The 27,890-nt window shown below is 50.8% G+C and overlaps 1 protein-coding gene and 1 long non-coding RNA gene across 3 annotated transcripts; both read left to right on the top strand.

Moving 5' to 3' along the window:
* The first annotated feature begins 5,028 nt into the window (after positions 1–5,028).
* Positions 5,029–10,889, top strand: LOC140699743 (ral guanine nucleotide dissociation stimulator-like). 2 transcript variants are annotated; one of them, XR_012077992.1, is made up of 7 exons: positions 5,029–5,194; positions 5,595–5,705; positions 6,341–6,534; positions 7,171–7,230; positions 8,180–8,373; positions 8,574–8,664; positions 10,677–10,889. XR_012077992.1 is itself a non-coding variant. In XM_072972288.1 (5 exons), the coding sequence occupies exons 1-5, from the start codon at positions 5,057–5,059 to the stop codon at positions 10,771–10,773; spliced, it is 600 nt and encodes a 199-aa protein (XP_072828389.1). In that variant the 5' UTR covers positions 5,029–5,056; the 3' UTR covers positions 10,774–10,889. The 2 variants fall into 2 exon arrangements, 1 of the variants encoding a protein (XP_072828389.1); XM_072972288.1 differs by lacking the exons at positions 8,180–8,373; positions 8,574–8,664.
* Positions 10,890–14,965: 4,076 nt separating this feature from the next.
* Positions 14,966–16,884, top strand: LOC140699268 (uncharacterized). The gene is made up of 4 exons (XR_012077315.1): positions 14,966–15,110; positions 15,190–15,301; positions 16,163–16,284; positions 16,547–16,884. It is a non-coding gene; the product is annotated as an uncharacterized lncRNA (long non-coding RNA).
* Positions 16,885–27,890: the final 11,006 nt, after the last annotated feature.

Here is a 27,890-nt window from a genome sequence, read left to right as displayed (position 1 = left end):
CTACTGTCTCTAGGAACTGACTAGCGCTGGGAGGGGCAGCCCCTCCAGGCTCAGTGGGACCCAGATGTCAAAGTGTCAGAAACCAGACAATAAAAAACGGCTAGCATACATGTCCAAACCACAGGCCTCCGTTTTCGCATCCGTGGAGGGCGGGATTGGTCTCAGTGGCCCTCCAAGGCCCAGCCCTGCACTCTCAGAGTCCAGCCAGCTCCCAGGACCTCCCCAAATTCTGGCCCTAAGCGTCTGGGGTCAGCTAGGCAGCCAAGCCACTACCCAGCCCTGCAGCTCAGGCATTTCAAGGCCAGTCGGTCGCCTGGGGCCTTTGAGGAAGAGCAGGCCATGGCGGGGCTGCTGGCTCAGCCTCCAGGTTGGACTTCACAAATGGAACAAGGGGCTCTGGGCTGGAATAATGCAGGCTTGTTCGCCACGGGAAGGACGGGGGTAACCGAGTCAGAGCACAGACTGCCAGTGCCTGGAGAACCATGCTGAGGCCCAGGGCCGACGGGGTCGGCAACCGGGAGCGCGCATCCTGCCGGGACCCTGTAAGATGGTGGCTGCTGTTTAATGCTGAAGCTCACACTGCCCAGAAGGCTTCTGCAAATAAACACGCTCTCATAAACACAGGAACATCCTGAGAAGTCAGTCAAACAAGGCTGGGAGACAAATGCAGGGCGCGCGGCCCACCGCCCATCAGACAGCACCCCTCGCACCCACTCCCTTTGTCACCACGGCTGCCTGGCCTGTCAGTGGAGACAGCGAGAGGCCTGGTTTCCTGACCGCTTGGCCAGTGGCCAAAAGTCAGGGCTGAGGTTGGCACTTGTTCACCAGTGCTGTCCAGGGGACAGCAGGTGCCACAGAAGGATCTGTGGGGCCTCCTTGTGTCTGGCCAGAGGGACAAGATCTGCAGAGGGGTGTGGGGGTGCTGATCCTGCACCCAGGAAGTTCACTGGCTAACTGGCCGTCCTTTCCTGGAATCCCTGAGAGCCAGCAAGATGGGCGCCTTGACATTTGGGACAGGACTGAGCCACCCCATGTCTCTTCTGAGTCTTGTCTTTCTGCCTGTCCTCCTGACAAGGTGGCGCTCTGAGCATTTTCATCTGGAGACAGGAAGACAGAGGCTCACAGGGGCAAAGTGACCTGCCCAAGGCCACACAGCCGCAGCCAGGAGGGGCTCAGACTCCATGTCCAGCCCCTTCCCACTGGGACATGGCCTGCAGCTGCAGAAGGCCCCAGCTGCAGCCCACAGAGGGTTCTCGGGAGTCATTTTGACTCCAGAGCCAGGGAGAGCAGGAGACTCCCAGGCCCCACATCTGCAACTGATAGCTATTGATAACAACAACAACAACAACAACAACAACAACAACAAATAAAAATAAAAAAGTCACGTCCAGAGCGGCCCAGGGCCAGAGTATCCTTCTTGAAGGCAGAAGGTGGGTCAGCTGGCCTCCTTCTTGCCAGGTTGGGTGGGATCCTGGTCCTCAGCCCCTGCCACAGCACTGGTGGGTTTGGGGGACCCCGCAGCCTCTTAAACAAGCTCCTGGACCCCCTTGCCAGCCACTTGGCATACCTTCTCCCTTCTGGCTGCCAGCATTTCTTTAATATTCCTCTTCCCATCCAGGTCCGAGAACCACCCTAGGTTGTCGGGGATGGTGTGGTGTGTCTGGCAGCCAGGACAGGTCACAATGACCACACCCTGGTGATAGGCAAGCTTGGAGATATGCTTGGAGGACCTAGTCCCAGAGACATTGCAGGTGATGACTAGCTGGTAGTGCGCGGGCGCGGGTCCCTTCTCAGAGCTGGAGGGACGCCAGCCCCAGCCCCAGCCCCAGGCCCGCCTTCACCCTGCGGCCTCCAGGCAGGCACCGAGCCCCCAGCCGCCACCTCAGGCCAAGCATCCGGGAGTCCCGCGCCTCTCAACAGTCTCGGCAGGCGTCTCAGCGCTGTCCACAGGATCCCGCCCGCCCGCAGGCCCCACCCGCCATGATCTGCGCAGCGGAGACCGACCCCCGCCCCGGCTCTCCCCGCGCGGCAGAGGCCACCTCCGGACCAGACTGTCCAGCCACAGCCGAGATCGCGCCCTGCCCCAACCCCGGCTTTCCCGGCGCGCCCGGGAACGACCCCCGCCCTGGCTCTCCCCGCGCAGCGGACGCCGCTCCCCGCCCCGGCTCACCCCGCCCAGCCGAGACCGCCCCAACCGGGCTCTCTGCTCCTGGCCCAGCCCTTCCCCTGCCCCTGCTCCGCAGATTTCTCCCGTCCTGTTCTGGCCCTTCCCGCACAGCCCATACCGGCCCTCCCCCCGCCCCAGTTCTGCGCGCGGCCCAGGCCACGCCTTCGACATCTTGGAAGCAGGCTTCCCTAGGCTGCTGCTTTAAAGATGGTTTTGAAGGGAAAAAAAAGGAAAAACAGAAAAGAACATAAATACAAAACAGACACACTCATAGAAACAGAAAACAAACTTGTGGTTGCCAAGGGGCAGGGGCGTGGGACGGGACAGACTGGGAGTTGGAAATGTGCAGATACTGACAGGCAGATGCAGAATAGATGAACAAGATTATACTGTATGGCACAGGGAAATACATACGAGATCTTGTGGTAGCTCACAGCCAAAGACATTGTTCCAAAGAATATATGCATGTTCACGTATCACCGAAAAATTGTGCTCTCCACGGGAAATTGACAAAATGATAAAGAAAGATTAATCAATTGTCCAAATGCCTGTCTATATAAATCAACCTTTTTAAATAAAATACCAAAAAGTGGAGGGGGAAAACAAAAGCTGCGGATTCTTTCCATAGCATCCCGGTGTGTTTGATGACATGGAGTGGCCCTATTCGTTCCTTCAGCGAGCATTTGTTGAATGCCTCCTGAGTGCCTGATACTGTGCCTGGTGCCCAAGAAATACTCCTCCTCCTGAAAAAGCGTACAGTCGGACATGGAAATAAGCAGCTACAGCGGCGTCTGAGCAGTTCTGTCCTACTCAGCCGGGCCCCGCTAGTTCAGACATGATCACAATTTGGGGAAGGCCTGAGATAAGGACTGTATTCGTGCTAGTCTAGAAAGCATGTCGTCTAAGCGAACTGAAAGAGAAAGCACCTAAGAGTACAAATGGCTTCAAGGGCCCTAAGAGCAGCCATTGACATGCTACAGCACTGAAGGCAGAATCCACTTTAAGGAGCAGAGAACAGAGAAAGCATTCACCTTACAAGGGCAAACCTCTGACTGCCCTGTTGTCATCCCACTTGAGGGAGTGGGACCTATAGGAAGGAAAAGTGACCTGCAAGTCAAAAGGTAAGTGGTAATATGATAAGGCTGAGAAAGGGCCAAATGAGCAGCCGTGGCAATGACACAGTGACTTCAGTGAATCGGTCTCGTGTGAGCTGCCTGAACATGGAACCCCCAATATCTCAGTGGCTTGATACAATCCCGGGCATTTCTTCACTTGCGTAACGTCCCAAAGGGGTTTATCTTCCTTGGTGGGTAGCTCTTCTCCTAGCCAGAGTTCAGGGATCCAGGTTCTTTTTATCCACTGAATCTATCATTTCGACATATGGCTTCTCAGGTCTCAAGGACGTGAAGGAGAACGTGTGGGAGGTTTTTATGGGCTGTGCTGAAGTTCACATGCCACCGTCAGACCTCAACAGCTGAGCGTGCCCGACTGCGAGGGAGGCCGGGAAATGGAGTCCAGCCGCATCTGTGCCCACGGACAGGAGGAAGTGACCTTGGTAAGCAGCTAGGCCAGACCACCACACGGAGCTAGAGGTAGAGGCCAGCTCCCTGTGGGTGGGCGCCCTCTCTCGCCCTCACCTTGCTATCTCTGATGCCGAGTTGAGAATCTTGGGCCCCCCGGTCATGAGGCCCCTACTGTCATTTCCTCCATGCCATGCTGCCCGTGGCCTTGCTCTCTCTCATGTCCCCATTGTAGTCCGTCAGAACAATTATTACTTCCTGATCACATCCTTCCTTTTCATTCAGTTTACTCGCTGGCCTTCCTCCTACCTGGACGGAAGCTCCCTGAATGCATGGAAGCAGCCTATGAGATGGTCACGTCACTCTACTGATGTCAGCCACCATCTGCCCATCTGTCCCTGGGTCACTGCATATCCAGCTGGAGAAGTTCAGCCTGCCAGACTGTGTAATCAGACAAGTGGACAGTTTTCCTGCTCCCAGGACTGTGCTACTGAGTGTGCACAGTGGACACAGGCTGTCTCTAATCCCAGTTCCAGCCCTGCTACCTGCGTGGCCTTGACTCATGAGCTCTAACCTTCCAGCAAGGGCCTCAGGCTTTCTCACTCGGTTTGCTTTAGAAAACCGAAACCCTCAGACCTCAGGATGCTATTGCCCATTTCTCCTGTGTGGGGACAGTTTCCTGCTGGCGACACAGAGTGTGAGCACTGGTTTACACACACATACACACACACACACATACACACACACACACACACACACACACATATACAAAGACACACACATAGACACCCGTGTACAATGACATTGAATAAGAATTATCGCATCCCATCATAAGAGGAACAGCCATTAGGAGGAGGAAGTCAGAGGAAGATAACTTGGGTTGCAGGCAACACCTACAGGTGACATGACTCTCCAAATTTTTAGGCCTTATTCCATTTGCACCTGAGGACATCCCTAGAAGTACTTTTTGAATCATTCCCACTGTGCAGCTGGGGAGACACACCGGCCTGGACACACACCAGGACTTCCCCAGGATGGAGAACAGGTAAGGATGAGGAGTGGATTCTGGAAGCCAGGGCGTCTCCTCAAAGCTGCCTGCAGAACCTCCCCCGGCAGCTATAGAGACGGCGGGGCTGCTCTAACTGTGCAAGGTGCGGGTTCGCGTGGAGAAGGGCGTGAGCAGGCAAGCAGCCCAGAGGGCGCATGTGGAGGTGTCGTCTGAGGAGGGGGTTCCAGGAAGTGGACCCCAGGAAGTGACATCACATCCTTAACAGACCCCAACCGAAATGGAACCTGGTTACCAGGCACCCACATTCGGACAACAGCTCCAGAGCCAGTGCACTTGGCTGGAGACAGTTGAAGACACAGGATGTTCTCCTCTTGTTTCCCGGTCTCCCGGGGCTTCTCCGCCAGGAAACCCTGGACTGCGAGGTTCTTCGGTGGCTGTAGGCGTCTGTGGAACCCTCCACCCAGGCGCCTGTGGCCTATTTTGAGGAGGTCACCTAAGGTAACGCTGGGTGGCCTGGAGAAGGCCAGTCTGGGACCGGCCTCCATTGGGGGCCCTCCCTGGGCAGGCCCGCTTTCCCTCATCTCCATGTCGCTGAAGGGGACTTGAGAGGAGGTGTCCCCTCTGGGCAGGAATGGCTTGTTGAACCTGTTGGTGACCTGGGGGTCCTGTCATGGCCGCACCCAAGGACAGGGCTGATAAGGGGGAAAGAGGACTCCTGAGGGGCATCTTCTCTGTGTCAATGGGAATAAAAGGCTCCCACTTTGTCAGCTTTTCTGCCCCTGAAGGAGGTCTGTGCAGACAGTGGTGGATGTGTGTCAGGACTGGAGATGTCTAATGGGTCGGAGAACCAGCCAGGGCTCTGAGGCTCCTGCCTGGCCTCTGGGCACTGTATTTACAGGACTCCACACACGGGACGGGACAGGACCTGGTCCACGGAGATCCCCGCTCCACCTCCCTGCAGGAGGCGCAGGTGCCCCACGAGAGCAGCAGAGCCCAGGACGCGCTCAGGGTGAGTGTGAGCTAGGAGACTCCACACCCAGGAAGCCCCGGGCCCCGCTGCTGCCCTGCTTCTCCCCTGGGCTGCCTCTTAAGAGAGCTGCTGGCAAAGGCATCTGATGCCCCGTCTCCCCCATCTGCCGTCACAACCCAGGCCCTGCCTTGGCCAGACGCAAAGTCAGTGCCCACATATGAGTCCGAATCTCAGAAAGAGACTTGGACAGAACTTCAGTCTATGTGAAGTCAAGGGTATTTCTGCATATTTCTACACGTTGTCCTGTTTCTTCTCCATCCCCACGTGTCCACATTAACCTGAAGATCCTGAGCCCTCCCACCCCAGGCTCAGCCGCTGTGTTCTCATCCCTAGAATGGGATGCCATGACAGCAGTCACGGGGATGATGTGGAGCATGCAGGGAGGGGCCGGCACTGCGGTGCCGACACAGGGATCCGAGACACTGATGCATTTCATCACTGCCCTTCGCCCCCGGTACTGGTGATGCCGAGAACCTTGGATCTGCTCAGGGCTCCCCCGTTCCACCTCAGGCACAAGTGCTTGAGGCTTGAGGATTCGGTCTAATCTCCAGCCCCAAGTGCCTGGGGGTCCCCGGTGCTGCCTCTGATTCATGTCTCTCCTCTTTCCACCCCAGGGGGGAGCTGGACCATCAGGGAGAAGGGATGAGGCCTACAGGGCTTGGAGCCTCCAGCGACACAGGCTGGAGAAGCTGGTGGCAAAGCTGGTGCCTGCCGTCCTGGGCGGGCACCCCTCCTATTTGAATACATTTCTGGGCAATTATCGAAGTTTTGCCACCGCCCAGCAGGTGCTGGACCATCTGTTCCGAAGGTGAGCACTGTGTCTTCATGGGACATTGGGGACCTGGCCACCTACCATCAGAGCCATGAGGCATTGTTCCTCTACCTCTCTGAGCCTCAGGGTTCCCCCTGCACGCTGGGGTCAAGAGAGGATCAGGCCCTAGGAGGGTAGGAACAGAGGGAGACCTTCATGGAAGGTGCTCTCCGGGGACCTGGCTCACGGAAAGGGCAGCTGGCGGGGCTGTGGTTGTGCGAATTTGTCATTGTCCTCCTGCCCAAGAGCCAGCGTCTGCCTCCTGTGTCACTGGGACTTTGGCCTCGGGTGGAACTGTTTTCCCATTTCAAAGGGGATCGGTGACGCCATTAGCTGTCCCTGTCCTGGGAGAGTGAGAACAGGGATCCCTGGGAGGGACAAGTGGGGTCCCAGGCCCACTCAGATGTGCGCCTTGGGGCCAGGTGGGCTCACTCACTCATTCCTCAAATGTATAGGAAGGGCCCCCAGGGACAGGGGCTTTTCTAGGAACAACCATCATTTAATGCATCGAGCACACATCAGCCCTGCCCTCCAGGGCTTCCATTCTCTCGGGTGTCACACTGTCACACTAGACAGCACATCCAGCTAGTGTGCTCGGGACAGTCCATGTGACGCCTTCCTGCTCTCCTCTAGATACGGATGCATCCTCCCTGTTACGGAAGAGGACGGGGGACCCCTGCACCAGCTGAAGCAGTGAGTCTCTTGGATTGAAGCGGGAAGGACTCCTTCCCCAAATATTGTGTGAAGCTCTGGGCTCTCTGGTTGGGCAGAGGTGGGCGGAATCCTGGATCCCGCATATCCTGCGAGTCTGGCTTGAGAGCAGAAGTCCTAGGACTTCCCCTGGCAAAGAAGAGACGAGACCCAGAGAGCTGTGGATGGGACTTTGGCGCTGTGAGGGGCAGCTGGGAGGTCAGAGGACAGAGTCAAAAGTGAAGAAAACCCACAAGCATCCCCTATCAATCCCATCCCTGCCCACACACCCTTTGGGAGACACAGAACACAAGGGGTGGAGAGCATCCTGCCCACCATCTAGGGGAGCCTCAATGGTGGGGACTCAGCTGGTGCTCAGGGAACCCAGGGAACCTCAGGGAGCAGCTAAGCCCATCCTGATGATGCTGAGTGGCAGGGGCAGGTGGAGACCCAGGCAGGGTCCCTGGAGGATTCTGCAGCCAGCAGGTGCAGGAGCTAACGTCTGGGGAGTGAGGAGGCCCGTGGGTAGCTTGGATGACCGACACAGCCTATGTGTTCCCTCCTGGCTCAGGCACTCATAGAGCATCTCCCGTTTCCCTTAATTGTCAGTGCCCAGAGCACACAGCCTGCCTGTCCTCACAGACGTGCTATCCAGTGGGGAGTGGCAGGGAGAGGGACATAGCAGTGTGACAGGTGTCCCTGAAGCGGTGGACAGGTGGTCACGCCATTGAGCCAGGGCTGTCCCTTCAGAAGGCTTGTAGCAGCCCCTTCTCTGTGCCCAAGCCTGCCTCTGCCCACACTGCCAGCTGAGATGGGACATGGAGCAAAGCCGGCCTCTGGATGTGCATGAGCCAAGGCAAAGAGGCCCAGGTCCCTGCAGGGCTACCCTGGGAGCCCAACGTGGTATTAAAGTCCAAGCCTCTGACTCTGGTATCCCCCCGACTACCCCCAGGGCGATGGCCTCCATCCTGGGCACCTGGATTTTCCATTACCCAAACGATTTTCATCAGCCTCCAGAATTCCCATGCCTTAAGACTGTTGTAGCTTAGGTAGAGCTCAGCATGCCTGGCTCAGACCTGGAGCAGCAGGCCCACCTCCTCCTGGCACAGCTGGAGCAACTGGAACTCCCAGAGGCAGACAGTGATGGTGAGGAAGATGCAGGGTGGGGGACCTGGTGGGTGGGGAGGGGAAGGCACTGGACCCCACAGAGCAGAGTCTGGGAAGACTCCCTGGGGGTGGAATCCTGGAGTGAGATTTGATTGAGTAGCAGTGCGGGCTCCCCTGGCTTTGGGAGACACGTGGGAAAGCAGTCCTATTGATGAGAGTTTCCCTTCTTGGAGCTACAGCACCAGCTCCAGAACCCGCTGGGGAAACCCCTCTGGGTGGAGGGTCAGCTCCAGCTCTCCTGCCTGCGACTGCGCCAGAGGCAGAGCTGAGGTTCGTATCAGTCAGACTCTTTTGCCTCCCCTGCTTTCTTTGCCGGGACGCCCACTGTTCCTGAGATTGTGTGAATTTACAATTCCTGATTATTCTCAGAAATGATAACATATTCCTTGGAATCTATTGTGTCTGGCTCAGTAATGGATGAATACAATGATTATCATTGTTTATTCATTTAAATGTACACACCTAAAACTTAAAAACAAGGCAGGACGTTGCGTTAAGTACAAGGACGCTCTTAGATATGTTCCCTGCAGGGGAAATTTATTTGCAACATTGGCATCCACTTGAGCTCAGATGAGCAGAATTATTCTTTTCAAAACTTATCAGGTTCCAGGGAAAATGCAGGAAGTTTCGAGCCTCATGCCAGGCATCCTGGGAGGTGCTTAAATGCCATCCCATCCCTCAGGTTCCCCCAGCAGCGACCCACTGCCCCGCCCTTCTCCAGTCCACTGGACTGGCCTCCATGCATTCAGCTTCTGCAGGGGAGGAAGCTCTGCCTTTCCCCCAAATACAAATATACGGGGTGGTGGCACCGATGATGTTCATCAGAATAAAGTCCGGGGATCCAGTGTTTTGAGGTGACTGAGTGAGACCACGCTCAGTGACCTCTCTCTTCTCCGCCTGAAGATGGATGCCCCCATGCGCACAATATAGGTCCTCAGACGTAGGAGATTCTGAGCTCTTCCTGAAGGGGGAAAGATAAATGTCCCTGATTCAACTGGGAACAGACAAAGGAGAGATCAGTGGACCCAGGGGAAGGCCTGCCTGGGCTGAGGGTCAACCTTGATGCTTAGGAGCACAGGCTCAGTGTCGCTTTGTAGGACATGGCCAGAAATGATTACACCCAAGTCTGAAGGCAAAACCAAATTCACCTTGAGAAAAAGCCTTCAGTACACAATCCCCGACACCACTTGTCCACTTCAAGGTTTTGGAAGCTTGAGATACTGTGTAGTTCGTGATGGTCCGGGGTTCACTCACATACTTCCAAATTCTTAGAAAACCACATAGAACACCTGTCTGTGATTCTGCTAAGGGCCCCACCTGGTCAAACTTCTAAGGAGATGTTCCAGTGTCAGCCAGTCATGGAAAGCTTGCGGTTCAGCTGTGAGGATCTGTAGTCAGGCTGCAAGGGCCGTCCAATCCCCTTACAAGTCACCCACCTATGCATTCTGTGGTTTGGCTTTGAGCAGTCCTTCAACCCATCAACCCCCGGGGTTCATACTGTCCATTACAGGTGAAAACTGTGTGTTCCTGGTTTGCAGACCTTGCAAACAACAAACCAGTCCTTCTACTTCAAGACATCCTGATTCTTTTCTGGGATTTAATTCTAATTTTAGGATGACATCAGGACCAGTACATAACTTCTTTAGGTGACTGATGTCCAAATCTTGATTGACTATTTACTGTATGTCAAGCCCTGAGCAGAGAGCAGGCTGTCAACTGATTGAGGAGCTTCCTGGTCTGGGAGAAGCTCTGAATCCAGAGAAGGAGAGAAGACATGCTGGGAACTGCCTGCCATCCTAGGAAAATGTACAGGGCTCATGCTCAGAAAGTACAGGGAAGGATCCTAGATTTAGAAGCTGCCTGGGGAATACAGGACAGGGCTCTGCTTTCAGAGATGAAGAAGACATGGCTGTGGAGGAAGCTGGCAACAGAAGCAATAGAAGCAGGTCCTTTAAGGACAAGGGATGACAAGGAACATGACGCATTTTTGAAAGTCATGTTTTCTAGGATTTTCAGTGGATATAATCATTACACCTGGTAAGTGAAAAAGTGACCGGTAATAGAGGTTCATCTCATTTTTTTCAAGTTCAACATCATTTTAGACGCAATGGGGCAAAGACGCTGTGTGATACATTTCAAATCTGCGTTGACATTTTATTGTTAATGTGAACAGCAAAGGGCCATGTGTGTCTTTGTTTGGATAGACTCACTTCTCTGCACCAGACACACAGGGTGGGGATGCGGACAAGTGACCCCAGCACGTTCCCACCCTCTCCCTGCAGGTCCTGTGAGGCATCGATCTCCTCTCTCTTGTCTGCTGTGGACCCAGGGCCCAGCTCAGGACCTCCATCAACACTCCCTGTGACCCTGCCCTTGTGACATATATACAAGTATATAATTCTGTGTCCAGCCCCCATCTGTGTCTACCTCTGACCCTTTTTCTCTCCCTTCAACCATCTCTAAGTATCTATTTAATTAAAACACTTTAACAGTAAGTGTAATGTTGTAGGTATATTTAAATTATGTTGTCTTTAGTGTGTGTGTGATGTAGATCTTTGGGAGCAAGTAGTCTGCTCATAGGACAGTGGGGTTGTCCCTCAATCCTTAGGAGGTAATTCAAGGAGGGTAGTAGGCCTCAATGGGAGTCACTTCAAAGGAAAAATCTGCTCAACACAGCCAAGGTGGGTCCACACTGTCTTGTATCTTCAGACCACTGATTCTGCTTTCCCCTGGGGAGCTCTGCTAAAATCCTGTGTATCCTTAAGGAGCATCAGGGTCAGAATAAAGAACAGTGATGATAGGATCCATGGGAGTAAGACAGGTTATGACTTTCATTACCTGATCCTTTGCCTACAACAGCCTTCCCTGTGCTATATTATAACCTATGCTCAGCCACGTGGGAGCAGGGTCCTCGCCGAGGTTTTGAGCATATTAAAGGTGTCAGGCCCAGCACATGGCCGAGGAGACATGCTCGCATTACTGAATGAGGGAAAATAAGGCAGGTCTGAAAATGTATTTGAAATAGAGCCTCTCCTGTAGCTGTCCCCAGAGGCGATCATCATACATAGGCACTTTCCTCAGCTGCCAGGCCCTTTACATCTGGTGACTTTCTTGAGTGTGTGTCTTTGGAGAATCATCTCCTAGCTGTGGGTGATGGAAGAAGGTTAATAGTGAGCCATATTGTGTTTCCTTAGCATTCTGGGACACGAGGTTACTTTGTGGTAAGTGTAGCTCTTCAAAATCAGAGCCACACTCTGACTTTGGGCCCCTGTATTTCTAGAAGTGCCCAAGGGTCCAGGCCTCTCAATAAGTAGGTCAGATCAAAGTCAGAGCAAGTGTGGGTTAATGCCGTTTCCCTCTGGGGAGATGCGCCTCCACCTTTACAGGAGGAATGGCTGTGGAGGGCAGGTACAGTGCCATTTTTGGATCACCTGTGTCTCCAGGGGCCCCTTGCAAGGGGCCACATTTGTTTTGGCAACCTCCTTGCAATTAGCCGTGTCCAGGGCAAATATAATATCTTGACAAAGAATGTTCCAATTCAATGAAAATAGACTTTCTCTACAAAGCCACAGGATGCAATGAAATTATTTAATCTAGAAAGAAGTCATTGACCTGGAAGAAAATTGGTGTGCATTAAAGTGACCATCTCCTTCCCCGACAACTCGGTAAGCTCCTACTTATTGTGCAGGCAGCACTGCCCACCTGGGCTGCTGGCTGTGAAGCTGTTTGTTATTTCAGGAGCACCTGTCCTGTCCCCCTGCCCTGCACTGACCCATGAGCATTGTGCTCAGGGATGAAGACGGCGACCCCAACAGCAGCTAGGCATTGGGATTCCTTGAGAGGCACTTTACAAAGACAGATTTCCAGGCTCTGGCTCCTCAGTAGATCTGAGGAGTAGCCCAGGCATCTGCATTTTCCTGTGTAGGCAGGCCTGTGGAACAGTGTTTGGGCACGATCAAGTAGTGGTGTGGACACTTTTGTCGTGCAGTCTCTTGCAGGGATCCAGGCTCAGCCACTCATTCCTGTAGGCTCCCTGACCATGAATCTTGCAGCCTCGGTTTACTTTTCTTGAAAAGGAATACATCATATATTGCCTGCGTAAGACCTGGGCAGCTTGTGGGAACAAGGATAATGATATGAGTAACATAAGAAAACAGCTAACATTTATTAACTATTGGCCATGTTCTGGGCACCAGATGAAGCACTTTGCCTGCATAACTCAGTCTTCATAAAAAAAATTGTATGAGGGAGTTACTTTCATCTCTGTGACTTCTGTTTTAAAGATGAGTGAGCTGAGACACAGGGAGGTTAGGCAATTTGTCTAAAGTCACTGAGCTTGGGCCATGAGCTCAGGCATGAGAGCAGGGCCCAGGCTCCTCTCCAGTTTCACCTGTGAAACCTGGTAAGTGCTGGGCTCAAGTGACACTGGTGCGGGATCCAGCTTTTCTGCCCCGCCCCCTCTGAAAGCATCAGGATGTGAGATCTAAGCCCGAAGGACCTGACAGGGGGAGACTTGAACACTAAACATGGCTGGCCAGTGCCCTTCTGCAGGGGAACAAGGAGCAGATGGTCCTCATCTGACCCTCCCCTCCCTGCCTGCTGTCAGGGATGTGGAAGTTTGAACTAGTTTCTTCTGATGGGCAGGAAGGAAAACTCAATGACAATAACAAGTCCAGCTGGGGCACAGGCTGCCATCTTGAATTGCCAAGGCCAGAAGCCAAAAGTATTGAGAAGAATTCTTAAAACAATAGCCCTTCACACTTGTATGTTTGACAAGGAGAAGAGGATGCATTTATTGAGCACAAACTCTATGCAAAACCCTTCTGAACTGTCATTTCTTTTAAGCCTCACAGTGAAGCAGGGTTTTTTCTGAGCCCATTCTACAAGTGAGAATCCTGGTTCTCAGAAGTGCTAATTAAGGTCTTCAGGGGCCAGCAAGCAGGGGACAGTGGATCTTATTCAGAAGGGCCTAGCTCCAAACTGTTGCCCTTCCTGTGCCACAGTGCCGCACACAGAGCACTTCCCCTCCATCATGGTGGCCGGCTTTGACAAGGCTCTTGCCTCACAACCAACTCCTGGATATTCTTTCATACAACTTTAGATCTTGAAGATGAAGCTCTCTGTCTCATGACAGAACCAGGGCATCCTAGAGCATGTGGGAAGGCTAAGAAGACTGAGTTAAAAGGGGGATCAATCTCATGCTAAGGGGATACCCACTTCAGTTATCAGCCAGACCAAGATGAAAAGTCACAATTAACCGACCACTACTTAGTACCAAGAACTTGCTCATAAATGACATGAGTAAAGTGTCATCCCCACCTTGCCAGATTGGGGTGTATTATCGCATTACGGATGCAGAACCTCAAGGTCAATGAAGGGGAAGGGAAAGTGGGAGGTGGGAGTGCTATTCCCCCCTGTCCTCTCCCCGAAGCCTGGGCCTGCCCCTTCCTTGCCCAAATCCTCTCCCACCTGTGGACTGATAGGTTAGTTCCACCTGCTCAGGTTTATCCTTTCAGCATTAGGCCAGTAATTGCCATTAACACACAAATTCTGTAGGAAAGGCTGATGCCTAAACCCTTATCATGTGTTTCCACTTTGGAGCTAGGATGGATCAATTAAGGTATGGTTAGTTTTGATTCAGGAAGGCAAGTAGGTTGAAGAGGGGAATAGGCAGTACCATGCTAGAAGGTAAAAAGAGCCAAAATGTGAACTTGGGAGTCAACATAGCTTTAGATATGACACGAAAACACAAGCAAGAACAGAAAAAAGAAATAAACTTTACCAAAATTAAATGACTTTTCTGCTTCAAAGGACATTCTCAAGAAAGTAATGGACACCCCACAGAATGAGAGAATATTTTTTACAAATCATATTTCTGAAAAGTCTTTTATCTAGAATATATAATTGCTAATACATGTTGCTCCAAAGAAGACAATACAAATGGCTAAAAAGCATATGAGAGAAGCTCAATATCAGGGAAGCACAATCCAAAACCACAAGGAGATGCCACTTTACAACCATGAGAATGACTGTCATCAAAAGAAAGATGGTAACAGGTGTTGACTATAACTTAGAGATAACCTGAAACCCTCATAGTCTACTAGTGGAAATATATAAAATCGTGCAGCCACTTGGGAAACGGGCAGTTTCTAAAAGGGCCATAGAGTTTCCTTATAACCCAGCCGTGACAATCTCAGGCAGATAGCTGTGAGAAATGAAAATATAGATCCCCACAAAACTGGTATACACATGTTCACAGCAAAATTATTCCTAATAGAAAAAAAAAGAATGCAAAATATGTGGACACCAGTTCACACACGTGTCTATCCTAAGGGCGCAGCCCCGCCCCTGGGCCACAGGAGCCAATCGGCGCGCTCGCTGCCCGGCCCCGCCCCGGAGCCCTCCTAGGCCGGGCCCCTCCCTCCGCCACCCGCCCTCCGTTAGCCAGGCAGGCGAGCGGCTGCTGGCAGTTGGTCCGAGCGGCGGGCGGTTCCGCCGCTCAGCAGCTCTCCCGAGGCGGCGGTTGCTGCGGCTGCAGCGGCTGCGGCCGCGCGGTCCCTCCGGGAGGCGCAGCGTGGGCCGAGCGGCGGCCGCGAAGCATTGAGCTCAGCGCGTGCGGCGGCGGCAGCGGCGGCGGCGGGCGCGGGCCCCGAGCTGGTCGCCGCACGGCCGCGCTCCAGCAACCTCACGGGCGAGGACTCCTCCGGCATGATGTGGTGAGTGTCCGCGCCCCGCGTGCCCCCCGCGCTCCCCCGCCCAGCCTCCTCCCTGGCCTAGTGTGATTTGTTATTATAGAGACTACTTGCCATGTGCCAGGAACTCTGCAGGGTTTTACTCTGCAGCTCAGAAAAGACCATCCCTGTTCCTTAGATGAGGAAGCAGAAGCTCAGAGAAGTCAGCCTGGGCGGTAAGTAGGAGGGAAGGATGAAAACTCACATTTCCTTTTTTATTTACTTACTTCTTTCTTTGCACTTGACACAAAACTTAAGAGGTATTTAGAAATCTGCAGTGAAAAATATATCTCCATCTTTGTCCCAAGTCATTGTGCCTCCCTCCCTAGCACAGCGCTTCCTTAGGTCTGTGTGTGTGTGTACTCAAATACACACGCGTGAGCTTGCTTTTACACAGAGCAATACTCATGTCACTGTTCTCACTTTGCTTTCGTGAGCTAACAGTACCGTGTGTTGGAACTATGGCCTCTTAATACATGAAGAACCACAATTTTCCATTAAATGTATGTATCCTAATATATGTAACCAATCTGCTAAGGGAGGGACATTTAAGTTGTTGGCAATGTCTGCTGTTACTAACAATGCTACAGTAAGTCCTTATGCATCAAGAAAAGAGTCTACCTGCAGTGTTCGCTTCCCACAGCTTTGCCATGAAGACCGTGAGGCTGTGAGCAGAGCTGTGACACCTGGGCTTTGGGAATCAGACCTGGCCAACCCCCTACTCACCAGCCATATGGCCTGGAACAAGTCCCTTTAATTCTCTGAGCCATAATTTCCTTGTCTGTAAAACAAGGATAGCATGAACCCATCTCGAAGGGTTGCCGTATCAATGATGAAGTGAGCTGGTGCAGTTAAGGCGCTTACGCAGTGCCCAGCTCGGAGTGAGGGCTGGACAAACGTGAGCTGTTACTCACTGACATCTAGACTACCTGGCTCATCTGGGAAGTTCAAGTCCTGACTCTGCCTTGGACTCTGGGTCTGGGGTATGTCCTCAGATCACAGTTGTTCTTTGTGCATCAGTTTCTTTCCTTTTGTAGGTGGTCAGTGAGTCTGGACACAGGCAAAAGGGCCCTCTGGAGATGAAGACTCCAAATATGTCCTCAGGTCTCTTGCCTGGGTGTAAAGAACAGGACCTAAAGGCACCACCTGAGGTAGCAAGGTATGGCTCCCAAAGATTTCTGGGGGTTCTGAGATCATCAGTGAGGCCTCTAAGGACTGCCTGGCCCATAGCTCCAGCCACACCCATGGCCATTGCCCACAATCCAACCATATGCCCTTTCTCCTCTGCATTGCCCCCAGGCTTTCCAGCATGTTTTGCCTTCTGCCTGGGACACACTTCCTACCCTCCTCCCCGCAGTGCCCTTCACTGATCTATCTCCTACTAGACCTTTAGACTCTTACTTACATGCCACCTCCTCCAGGAAGCCCTCCCTAACCACCATGCCACAACCTGTGCAATCACCACCAAGAATAAGATCAGCCCAGTGGCCACGGCAGAGTGGAGCAGTATCAGGGAGGAATGTCGGGCAACTGGGTGCAGACAAAGATGGTCTAGCATCGGGATCCATGTGCACGCAGTGCCACAACCTAGGCTGCGGACATGCAGGAAGGAGGACAACATCTGCTCTCAGGACAGAGTGAGGTTTCAGCAGGAGACTATCTTTATGTCATCTGGATAGGGAAGGGCCTCTTAAATGTGACAGGAAATAGAGCTATGTGTCTAAAAGATGAATAAATTTGACAACAATACAATACAGAATTACTGTGAATTAAGACAAATCACTCAAAAAAGATATTTAACCTACTTAACTTACAAAAGAAAGGGGTCAATCTTAAAAACAGGCAAAAAAAATTAATAACTTTAAACAGGTGTTTCATAAGCGAGCAAACAAAAATAATGTATAAATATATGAAAAGATGCTCAACCTCCCTCACCTTTTATCATGGCAATGTAAACTAAAATCAGAGTAAGACACCATTCCACATGAAAATCTTAAAAGTAAAAACAATACCAGGTGTTGGTGAGGTTGGGGAGTTTCGAGAACTCTTGTACACTGCAGACAGCTGTCAAAATAGGTAGTAATGCTTTGGAAAACAGTTTGGAATAAACTAATAAAGTGAAACACGCAAAGACCCAACAGTCCAGCAATTCTGCTCCTTGAGAGAGACCCTCAAAAACTTCTTGCACACAAACACAGAAAGACAAGAATCTTCTTATCAGCATCATTTGTAATAGCCAAAACTTGGGAACAACTCAAATGCCCACAGTGACAAAATGGATAATAAATCAGGTGATGACTTTGCAGGAATAAAAATGATTGAATACACCCACCAGCATCAAATGAACAGATCTCAAAGACCTAATGTTGAATGGAAAAAACCATCACCAAAGGGTACAGAAGTGTAACTCCACATATTTAAGGTTCACCAAGAGGCCAAGCCAAGCTATAGGTATGTTAGGATCCATACTTGTATGATAAACTATAAAGAAAAACAAGAACTGGTTATAACACCATCAAGGTAGTGCTTATGCCCCCTCAGTAGGGGAGGACATAATAGGATTAGGACCCACAAGGGCTCTTTTACATGTTTTAAACTGGTTTGGGTTCATGGGAGTTCACTTTACTATCATTGTTTTAATTAGACATAAACATTGTAAGCGTGTGTAAATTTTAAGCTTTTTAAAATAATTTGAAAACAAGTGTGGATAGAACATGGGTGCACATTTAGAGCCCCAACCTTTTACTTCTGTGGGATCCCAGCTGCCAACTCAACCCAGGCCTATAAGCTGGCTTAGAGGCCAAGAGGGACCACCACACCCCAGAGCCCTGAGGGTCCTGCCTTCCCATCCCAGCACTGTTCAGCTTTAACCAAGATACTCCACCCATCTGTTCCTTCATCTAAAATGAGCACCTAGCAAAATAATTGTGCCTGGTAGGGACTCAGTGAATATTTGTTTAATGAATGAGTCAGTGATTTCTAAGAGCCTGTCATAAATATGCCCCTCATCCAAATGTGTTCACCAGGGAGAAATTGTGGCTGTAGTTTCTAGCACACCCTCCCCAGCACACACATGAATATCCCAGAATTTGAAGCGGCAAGTCAGAAAGTTCTCTCTTCTGTTCAATCCAAACTTTTGGTATTTTAATGTTACAGATTTTCTCTCCCAAATGTCAGCTTCTCTTTTATTTTTCCTTTCGCTGTCACAACAAGCATACAAATATTTTCAATGGAATTTTACCAAATGGCACATCTTGCATTTTGTAAACCATATACAAACTCCTCTCCCACCCCTCTGCCAAGTTCTGTCTTAGAACCTGCTTTTGCTTCTCTGGCCCTTGGCTCTTGACTCACATGCCCAATCCTCAGGCTCCACTCAGGGCAGGACATTCCCCTGTTTAAAGGGAGGTTGAGGGGCAAATGAGGGAGGATCAGTCCTCACCCTGCAAGGGTGAGAACTTACATATGACATTCATTAAAGTGACTGATTGCACCAACATAGGGCATGCCAAGTCCATTCCACACATCTCCTCGGCATCAGCTGTACCCAGCTGGGGACAGGAGAAGAAAGCTGGAGCCAGCAAGCCCCAGATTGCAGAAATAGGACAGTGCCTTGGCTAAGTTCATGGGCATCAAGGTCAAAAAGAACCTCTCTGAGCTACATGCTCTTCACTTGTAAAATGTGGCAATATTCCTACCTCAGAGAGTTATAGAATGGCTTAAATAAATTAAAACATGTAAAGATACTTGCAGATCAACATAAAAAATGTCACTATATCCCCCAAACCACTGCTGTTCGACTTTGGAAGGAATGAAACAGTCTTTACACTCAATTTGCTTTTTAACTAGGCTCATCAAAGCTAGTTTTGCAGTGGTAGGGTGAAGGAAGGGCCTCAAGGAATCAGGGAGACACCATCTGTTTTGGGCGTTTCAGCAATATAAATCCATCCACAGCCCTTGGACAGACGAGTGCCAACCAAGCTGAGGGAGCACCCAAATCCTTCATTCTTGGGGCTGCATCAAACACCATACCACTTTGATTCACCTAACATGTTGAAAATGGGCCAGAGGTTGGGTTGTGCATGAGGGGCATGGCCAAAACAAGGAAGAGGAGTTGGGAATGGTTAAAGGTTTACACACAATGTTTTGGGGTAGAAACCTGGTCTCAAAGATTCTCAAATCAGGGGGCCAATGACCAGGGCAGGCAAAGACAGGAGGTCCTGCACAGATCCCTATGAAAGAACACTGGCCTCCAGAACGTCTAAAGCCAAATGGATCAGCACCGTGGACAGAGGCAGCCAAGTGCAAGGCAGCTCAGAGAGGCTTTAATTGCCCCCACCTTACAGATCAGACTCAGCAAACAGAGCAGGTTGCTGCCAGCTTCTCCCCTGCACCATGATCCTTCTTAGAGCAATCCCAGCTCTTTCTACTGCTGAGCCCACACGCATCCTCAGAATCCTTTCCAACACAGCATTCAAGGCTTGACAAATTGCCTGCAGTGTCTACCAAAGGAAAGCCATTTGTCATCCTGTGTCTTTATAGAATCACTAATAAAGGCCAGTCTTGTTGAAAACTAACTTCAACCCCATGAAGGTAGCAAGGTCTCCATGTTAGAAAAGAAAAGCATAACTTTTGGTTTGATTGGAGGTTCTGGGTGGGAGAGGAGAGGAGAGGGGCAGGGGAGAGTATCAACAGAAAAAAACGTCTGTTTCCTAGCTCACCTCCCCGACCTCAGAGGTAAAGACTATGCAGTACCCTTGTATATCTCCATTTTCTTGTGCAAAAACTTGTTTGAAAAGTCTATGTCCTCATAAATGAATTGGTTCATTTACACAGTGACAATTTCTTAGGGCCAATTCTGTGTTGGCCACCATGCTCAGCAGCAGGGATGCAGCAGGGACACAGCAGTGAACATCCCATGGCCTGCTCTCCTGGAGCTCACAGTCTGAGTAGGAGTAAGTGTCCATCAAGGATCAGCCCTCGGAGTGTGTCGGAACAAGCTGAGAGCAGGCTGAGGGAAGGAGATGCGTGTCTATGAGAGCATGTAACCAAGGAACCAGCTTCATGGGAGAGGGAGGAGTCTGCAGACAAGTGGAGATCAGGGTGTCCTTCCTGGAGGACTGGATCTTAGAGCCAAGGGGGGAAAGCAATGTAATAAGAAGAAAACAGTGAGTTTGAGCAAGTGCCATCAGGTGTCATTCAGTCTGCAAAAATAACAGGAGCCCAGATGGGTTGGGCAGGCTGTAAGCTGATACCTGCCTCCTATGGCTGAGGTTCCCCTCAAAGCCACCTCAAGGCCTTAGGAGGAGCCAAGGCTTGAAGAGTTTCTATACATCAGAGAAGAAAGGCAGGAAAAGAGCCAGGAGAAGAGAGGTGGGAAGGGCCTACAGACACTGGACCACAGCACCCCTCCAGCCCTGGCAGTGTCTACACCTCCCAAAGGGACCCAGCCTCAGAGCACGCACTAAGTTGGGGTTGAGCCCCTGGGGTTCTCAGGGGAAGGTTGGGCCCATGAGAGATGCTGTGAGACAATCTCCAACTCCTCCCCAGGGCCAGGGGTTGAATAGGGGTGGGAGAGAGAGGCCAGGTTCTGGACAGAGTCCAGTTCAATTGCCCAGAGCCTCCAGCCTCCCTTGTCCCCATCACCACATCATCTTTATTTGAGCACAGTAACTGTTTGCTCTTTCAATTCCTCCTGGAAGACTCCAAACAGCACATTTGCTCAAGAGCTGAGGACAACATTCCCATCTTAGAGACGCAGAGTATTTAGGCAAATGCAATCATATGCTGGTTTCTCTTCTTAGTCACATTCTTGGCAAAGGAATTCTTTCTCCAAGAGAGAAAAACAGGACTTTTGAGAGTCCACCCCATGGTATCGTGGCCCCAGTTATGTGGCTGCTGACTCTCCCCAGTCCTCCACACCCTTTAAAGACATGTAATATGGGTAGCTTTGGCTATAAAAGGGTAGCATGGGGATACTTGTAAGGGACCTTCTCTGCATCTGACTGTGGTGGTGATGAATCCACATGTGACAAACTGCACGGAAGTGAATACACACACCCAAGTGCATGAAGGCTGGTGAACATGAACACGGCCTATGGACAAGGTCAAATCCTGCTTAGGACATGGAATGACAGGCCAAGTGTTGAGGAACAGGATCTCTACATTACTTCTCATAATTGCATGTGAATCTCAATTATCTCATAACATGGAAACTTTTATTTTGGGACCAGAATTGATCTGTTTTCACAGGGCAACTGTAAGAAAACCTGAAGCAATTCCTTCAAAGTCCATTTTTCTGGTTTCCTAACAAGCAAATTATGATTTTATTTTTTCATATGGGAAGTCTTCAGAGAAGCCATGTCTAGCCATGCCCAGTGTCCCTAGACCCACACAACCCCAGCCTGGCTCCATGACATTCAGGGTGTCCCTCTCCCTGACCCTTGCCCCAGCCTGAGACTCTGAAACTGAGAGCAGCTCAGCGCAGAGGTAGGCAAGGAGGTGGGAAGGCCAGGAGGGCATCCATTGAGAGGGGCACTCTTTGCAGAGGAGGCTTCTGGGAGGACCCATGCTGGCCAGCCTCCACCGCTGCCTAGGTGCAGCCCTTTGGATCCCTGCCAGCAGTTTATTAATATTTTATTGAAAACTCTAAGATGATTCAAACTTCAGCTGACATGATAAGGAGTTGTTGCTAGGCAACTTTAGTGCCTGTCTACAGATCTGTTTTCAGAGCTCCTCCCCCACATTAATGAAGCTCAAGGGTGGGCCCTACCACTCAGAGGCTCACTCAGTTCAGACCACAAACTGCCATCCACACCCAGCCCCCTCCACAAACACTCAGCTGCCAAGGGTGATGGTCCAGCTCCTACGTCTCCCATTGCCCAGCTGTGCCCCCACCGGAGCCCCAGAGCAGCTTGTGGCCCTAACTCACCATATGCGCTATTGTAGAACATGGTGAACTTCTGCCAGCACAGCTCTGTCACCAGCCTGAGCATGACATCTTTGAGGCGCATGGGCGGTCTGGAGGCCAGTGTGTAGGCCTCACCATCTGGGCTGGGGTTCAGATGGCAGGCGGTAAGCAGAGACCCCTCTGGGTTGTGCTGGACAAAGAGGTGTGGGACGTGCATCACATCTGTGAGGGACTGCAGGGTGTTGGCAGACGCACAGCCGGTGGACGTGACCAAGGCCAAAATCCCCTGGGTCATGAGGTCACAGGCTGGAATGAGAGGGGAGAGAGAGAGAGGGAGTCAGCATGGGGACGATGCTGCCCTGGCTTCAATTTGTGCAGCTCATGCCAAGCAGCTCACGTCCAGGGTTCCAAGAAACGCTGCCTCCCTCCGGAGCCCAAGAACCCATGGAGGGCCAGGCCAGAGGCTCTCACAGGCACAGTCTCACTGATGCCCTTCATGATCCTGCCAGCTAGATATTCTTGTGTCCATTCAACCGATGGGAAAACAGAAGTCAAGAGAGGTACAAATCACCTGTCCTAGGCTACTCAAGCAGGAAGATTAGAATCCAAGCCACGTCTGCTTGAGACACCCATCAGGGCTACTGAATTAGCATCCTGTTTCCCACCTTGGGCTGTGAGCCTCTTAAGAGGTGTGAACTCGTTTTGTTGATCCATGTATCCCCCAAGGCCAAGCCACAGGCCAAGAATGTTCTGTGTGCTCTACAGCTGTCTGTTGAACTAAACTGATTGGGGCTGAAGGGAATGAATTACTGTGGAAAGTCAGGGAGACACCCATGAGGACCCAAAGTGTAGGCAAAAATAAAACAGAAACCCTAGGTTTCCTGGCCAAGTCCACTTGATTCACATGATAAAAATACTGGGTCAAACCCCCAATGAAGCATTTGGTTGCAGAAGCCTAGGATTTTTCAAAAGCCACTTGACAATAACAAAGGAAGATGCTCCCGCAGCTGGGGCGGTAACCGCAGGTGGAGAGAAGGAACAAGACCAGGAGCCAGCGGGTTTCCAGGGTGGCTGCACTCAGGGCTCACCTTTTGAAGTCATCCAGTAACCGTGAGTTCCAGTAACACCTTTTTAGCCACACACTTCATGCCTTTTTTGAGACATCAGACCAATTAATAGAAGGATATACCTCCCAACACTGCAACCCACTGCACCAGTTTTGAAGCAAACATTTATTAATGATGCTTTATGTGATGGCAGGAATGTGGGAAAGCAGATGCAGTTTCAAAACTCAGCCTGTGAATGTCAGCAGGCCATCTGCTGCCGACGGCAGACTTCTGAACAACTTTGACAATGCGGTTCTTTTGGCTGAGAGCGCTTGAGTTTATGTAATGCCTCAGACAAGGCTGGGAGAAGGAGCCAAAGGGCAGGGGCAGTGACCCGAAGGAGCAAGGTGGTGTGAGGCTGGGCAGATGTGGGCAGAGGCAGACACCTCCAGCTCGCAAACCCCAAAGGCCAGCTGCCCCTGCGCAAGGACCTTCACCTTGAACAATCTTGAGCTTCAGCAGGAGGATAATTCAAATGCCAATTCTCCCTGCTAAATCCTCTGCCTCCAAACACAAGGCAGGGGAAGGGGGTGGTTAAACAGCAGGTTTTATGAAGTCTCTCTCTCTTTTAAATTTTTTATTTTATTTTATTTTATTTTATTACTGAAGTATATGATTTATAATGTTGGGTAGTTTCAGGTGTACAGCAAAGTGATTCAGTTATATATATATAAAATATAATTATGTATGTAATCTTTTATATGTATAATATAATTATATATGTTTTCTTTTATATATATTCTTTTTCAGATTCTTTTCCAGTCTAGGTTATTATAAGATACTGAATATAGTCCCCTGTGCTATACACTAGGTCTTTTGCTGTTTACTTATTTTATATAAAGTAATATGTATATGTTAATCTCAAACTCCTAATTTATCCCTATCTTTTCCCCTTTGGCAGCCATAGTTTGCTTTCTACATCTATGAGTCTGTTTCTGGCCTGTCTTGAAAATCATGCAGCCACCCAAAATCCTCTGGCCCCTCCTATTCAGGCTCCACACAGCCAAGTTCACTCCTGAACTGAAATCCAGTCTTGTCGTGCTCCTGTTTAAAGCCCTCTGGTGGCTTCCAAGGGCCTTGGGCATAGAGTCAAACTCCTTAGGGCAGTCTTTCAGGCACCCTGATGCCTGCAGCCCTCACACAGCCCTGCCCACTTTGTTCCAACCAACTGCCCACCTTTCGGCCCCTTGAACCCGTTATGTTTCCCATGGCCTCCTGTAGCTTCATATTCATTCTTGCTTGAAGACTCAGACTCTGCACCCCCAGGCTGGCTTAGGACCCTTTGTCACGTGCTTTGTCTGCATCCCATAGTTCCTTCATCACCACACTGTGCACTGCCTGTGTAACTGTCTCTCCCACTGGACCTCAGGCTCCAGGGGGACAAGGGGACATGCCCATTCTGCTCCCCATCCTTTTCCAGACACACCACATGCCTGGCACACAGCAGTCCAGCAAGATGGGAAAATCACTTTGGGCATCTATCCAAACTGTGAATATGGCTTGAGATCCAAAAACATTCAGAAGATACTTACTCAGACTGTTGATATATTGCTAACGATCTAAAAGATGCAGAGAGATGAGTAATATAAAAGGGTTCCATTTGCTTTAAAGCTCATGCAGCCTCTAGAACTATGTCTGAACATACTACAGTAACATGGGAAAGTACTTGTCATAAAAGTTATGTGCAAGTCATACAAAACTGTACATATTTTATGATATCAATGAAATCAAACTTAACATGCATGAAAGACCAGGAGGAAATACTGCAAAATGTTAAAGGTAGCTGCATTTTTCCTTCTTTTCTACATTTTGCTAAAATTTCATGTTGTAGACAGGTCATTCTTTTTTACAAAAGAAAAATAATCTTCTGGGCAAGTATGAAGCTATGTAGGAGGACAGACTATTCTGTGAGACTTTTCTCTGTGCCAAACACTCTGGCAGGTACTCTATATATGAATTCCCATTACTTGCATGGCATCCCGGTACAGCAGGCATCGCTGTGTCTATTTTCCAGATAACACGATGTGAGGCTGCACAACAGATAAGGGCTGGACTGAGACGCCTTCCAGTCTAAAAATGCTTCCGAGAGTTGGCAAAGGGACAAAACCAGGACTCAACATGTTACGCTCACCAGGATTACAACTAAGTAGAAAGCATGCTTTTGAAAAAGGCAAGAGAAAACACTAAAGGCCAAGGTCTGGGATGGCGAATGGATTTTTCTATCTTCTCTTGTACCTGTTCTCTTTAATGTTAATACATTGCATTCACGCCTTTAAAAAGTCATCTGATGATATACACTGTATAGCTCTGGAGTGTAAGTTTGTCCAGGAACTCCAGACCTCGGCCGCAGCCCAGGATGCCAGCGAGAGCTCTCATCACACCATCATTGGGTCCCTGCTCCCTGTGGTCCACCCCAACTGGCTCCCCCCCACCTGACTTCTGAAGGCAAGCCCCGTCCCCACTTCATATATGCTGGGTTCTGACATTGCTGAACCTCTCTGGGCCTCAGTTTCCCCATATGGGCACACATCCCACTGCTGACCATGGATGGACTGGTTTCCTCCCTCTGGGGTATTTCATACATACACTCAGCATCCCACTAAGCGCAAATCCCTGCACTGAGCACTGGAGAGGCAAAGGGCAGGATGAACACACACCCCAACTGAGGAGCTTAGGATCCACCTAAGAGACAGACCCCCACAACTCAGCCTTGGAGGAAGATAAGAGGAAGCTCTCTGGGACCCAGAAGAGGGTGAACTCATGTAGGGTGAGCATCAGGGGCTCAAAGCAAGAGAAGGATTTAGATCAAGGTACGGGGGGCAGTGCAAGTGAGGGGTGCTGTGTGACAAAGACACAGGGGCTGGGCAGCAGGAACATGCTCAGGGAACAGGCGGTTGCCTGACTGGTCTTCCTGCTCCAGCCCCACTGGCAGTCAGAGAACCAGCTTCACCACCTCACCAGGGGCAGCAGAAGGAGCACTAGAACCTTACAGACTGAAGTTCCGACAGCTCCTCCGGCCAGCAGCCATGTCTCCTTCCCAAGCCCCTATTTTCTGTTCATTAAGGATACAAATCTCTACCCAGCAGAGCTATGGGAGCACTGACTTAGAACGTGGACCACAAGGGCCAACCTCGTGCTGTGCGCAAGAAAGATGCCAAATACGTATCAGTCCCCGACCCCTCTCCTTGGGCATCCCTGGCCCCCCATCAAAGTCCCCACCCAAATCATGCCCAGGATCCCAAGAAACAGCAGTCACAACAGAGAGCGGCCTCATTCCTGCTGTTGACCAGCCCTCCCTATGGAGGTGGGCACCCTGCCCCGCCCCTGGTACGGCCACCTGGGGCACCACATAAGCTCATCAAGTCTCCAACCTCCTCCATGAACAGGGTGGGTAATTAAGGCTGGAAGCCTCTCCCAGGCGCTGATGGAGAGGCCTGATGCAAGTCAATTTCTAATCCACTGTGAATGACCTGCTAATTGGGGCACTGTTGAAATGATGGTTATTTAGATGCTCCTAACATAAAAATAATAAGATCAAAATACATCAGATCAAAGCCACATCAGCTATTAGCTTAAACAAGGTTTTGTGCGCTCACTCCCAGGACAAGACATCATGCAACTCATGCCCTAGTTCTGGAGAGAGACGCAGAACCCCATTGCCGGAGTCCAGTGGCCTGGGTCTGAATCAAGGCCCTGCCACCTACCTGCTGTGGGACCTTGGGCAAGGGACTGACCCTCTCTGGGCTTTTGTGTTTTTTCTATCAGATAAAGATGATGGCACCCACTTCACAGAGCTGTTGTGCACATTCTGTGAAAGGTCTTTATGTGTGAAGAGCCACTCGGCGCCGCCTGTTGCATAGTAGGAATGTAGAAGTCAACCCTGTTACTCGCCTCTCCAGCTTAGGGTTTTTTTTGCAGCTCACTGGAAGATAGAAGCCTTTGTTATAATTCTTTGCCTACAGTGTCATGCAGTCATAAAGCTGATCTCTCTCTCTTGACGATAACAATGCAGGCTTGATGGACTGATAAGAGCTCACCAAGAATGGCTCATCAGCTGGGAAAGTAAGAAGTAGAGATGAAAGCAACAAGCAGCTTCGAGCCCCTTGATCCGAGCCTAGTGGTCGAGAAAAGTAATGGCTCCCCAGGACTCAAGAACAGGCCGCCCAGACTCAGGGTTGAGCCCAGACAAGAGGATCCAGTGGGCTCGGCCAGCTCTCTCAGACAGCCCCACAATCACCTCCCTGCCAGCTTCTCCTGAGATGTCAGCGTCCTGCTGATCGAGGATGCTCCAGACACATGACTCTCAGGGGTGGACGTGCCAGGCCTAGCACTGGCCCCATCACAGGACAAACGAGGTCTCCCTAATTCTTACCCAGGTGAGCTTTCTGATCCCCTGGTGAGAAAACTGAAGCACAGAGAGGGCTGACCGTCTGGCTAGGGCCACACAACCAGAGAATGAATATCAATGAGAGCATCAGAACCAGACACCAGGTACCTGTATAGCCAGTCCCAGAAAGAGATGGTGGCCAGCAGAGGACAGAGCCTGGAATTCCATGGCTGACTCTACCCAGCCCTTCCCTGGTAGAAACTCCTGGGGCAGATCCACCGCCGAATGCCGGCCCCATAGAAGGAACCAGCGGGCACGAACAAGGCCTCCCTCTGCTAAAGGCAAATCCTTGTCTTGTCAAGTCAGTCAGTGCCCACAGGTGGGCTCTGGAGATAACAGAGGCGCTCCCAGACATTGAGGTC

This window comes from Vicugna pacos, chromosome 11 (assembly GCF_048564905.1).
Source record: "Vicugna pacos chromosome 11, VicPac4, whole genome shotgun sequence".
NCBI classification, from domain to species: domain Eukaryota; kingdom Metazoa; phylum Chordata; class Mammalia; order Artiodactyla; family Camelidae; genus Vicugna; species Vicugna pacos.
This window is presented reverse-complemented; position numbering and strand designations above follow the sequence as displayed.

Coding starts and splice junctions, on each gene's coding strand:
- LOC140699743 (XM_072972288.1), top strand. CDS start 5,057: ATGTTCTCCTCTTGTTTCCCGGTCTCCCGGGGCTTCTCCGCCAGGAAA. Junction 5,195..5,594: donor TTTTGAGGAGGTCACCTAAG/GTAACGCTGGGT, acceptor CTGTATTTACAG/GACTCCACACACGGGACGGG. Junction 6,535..7,170: donor CTGGACCATCTGTTCCGAAG/GTGAGCACTGTG, acceptor GCTCTCCTCTAG/ATACGGATGCATCCTCCCTG.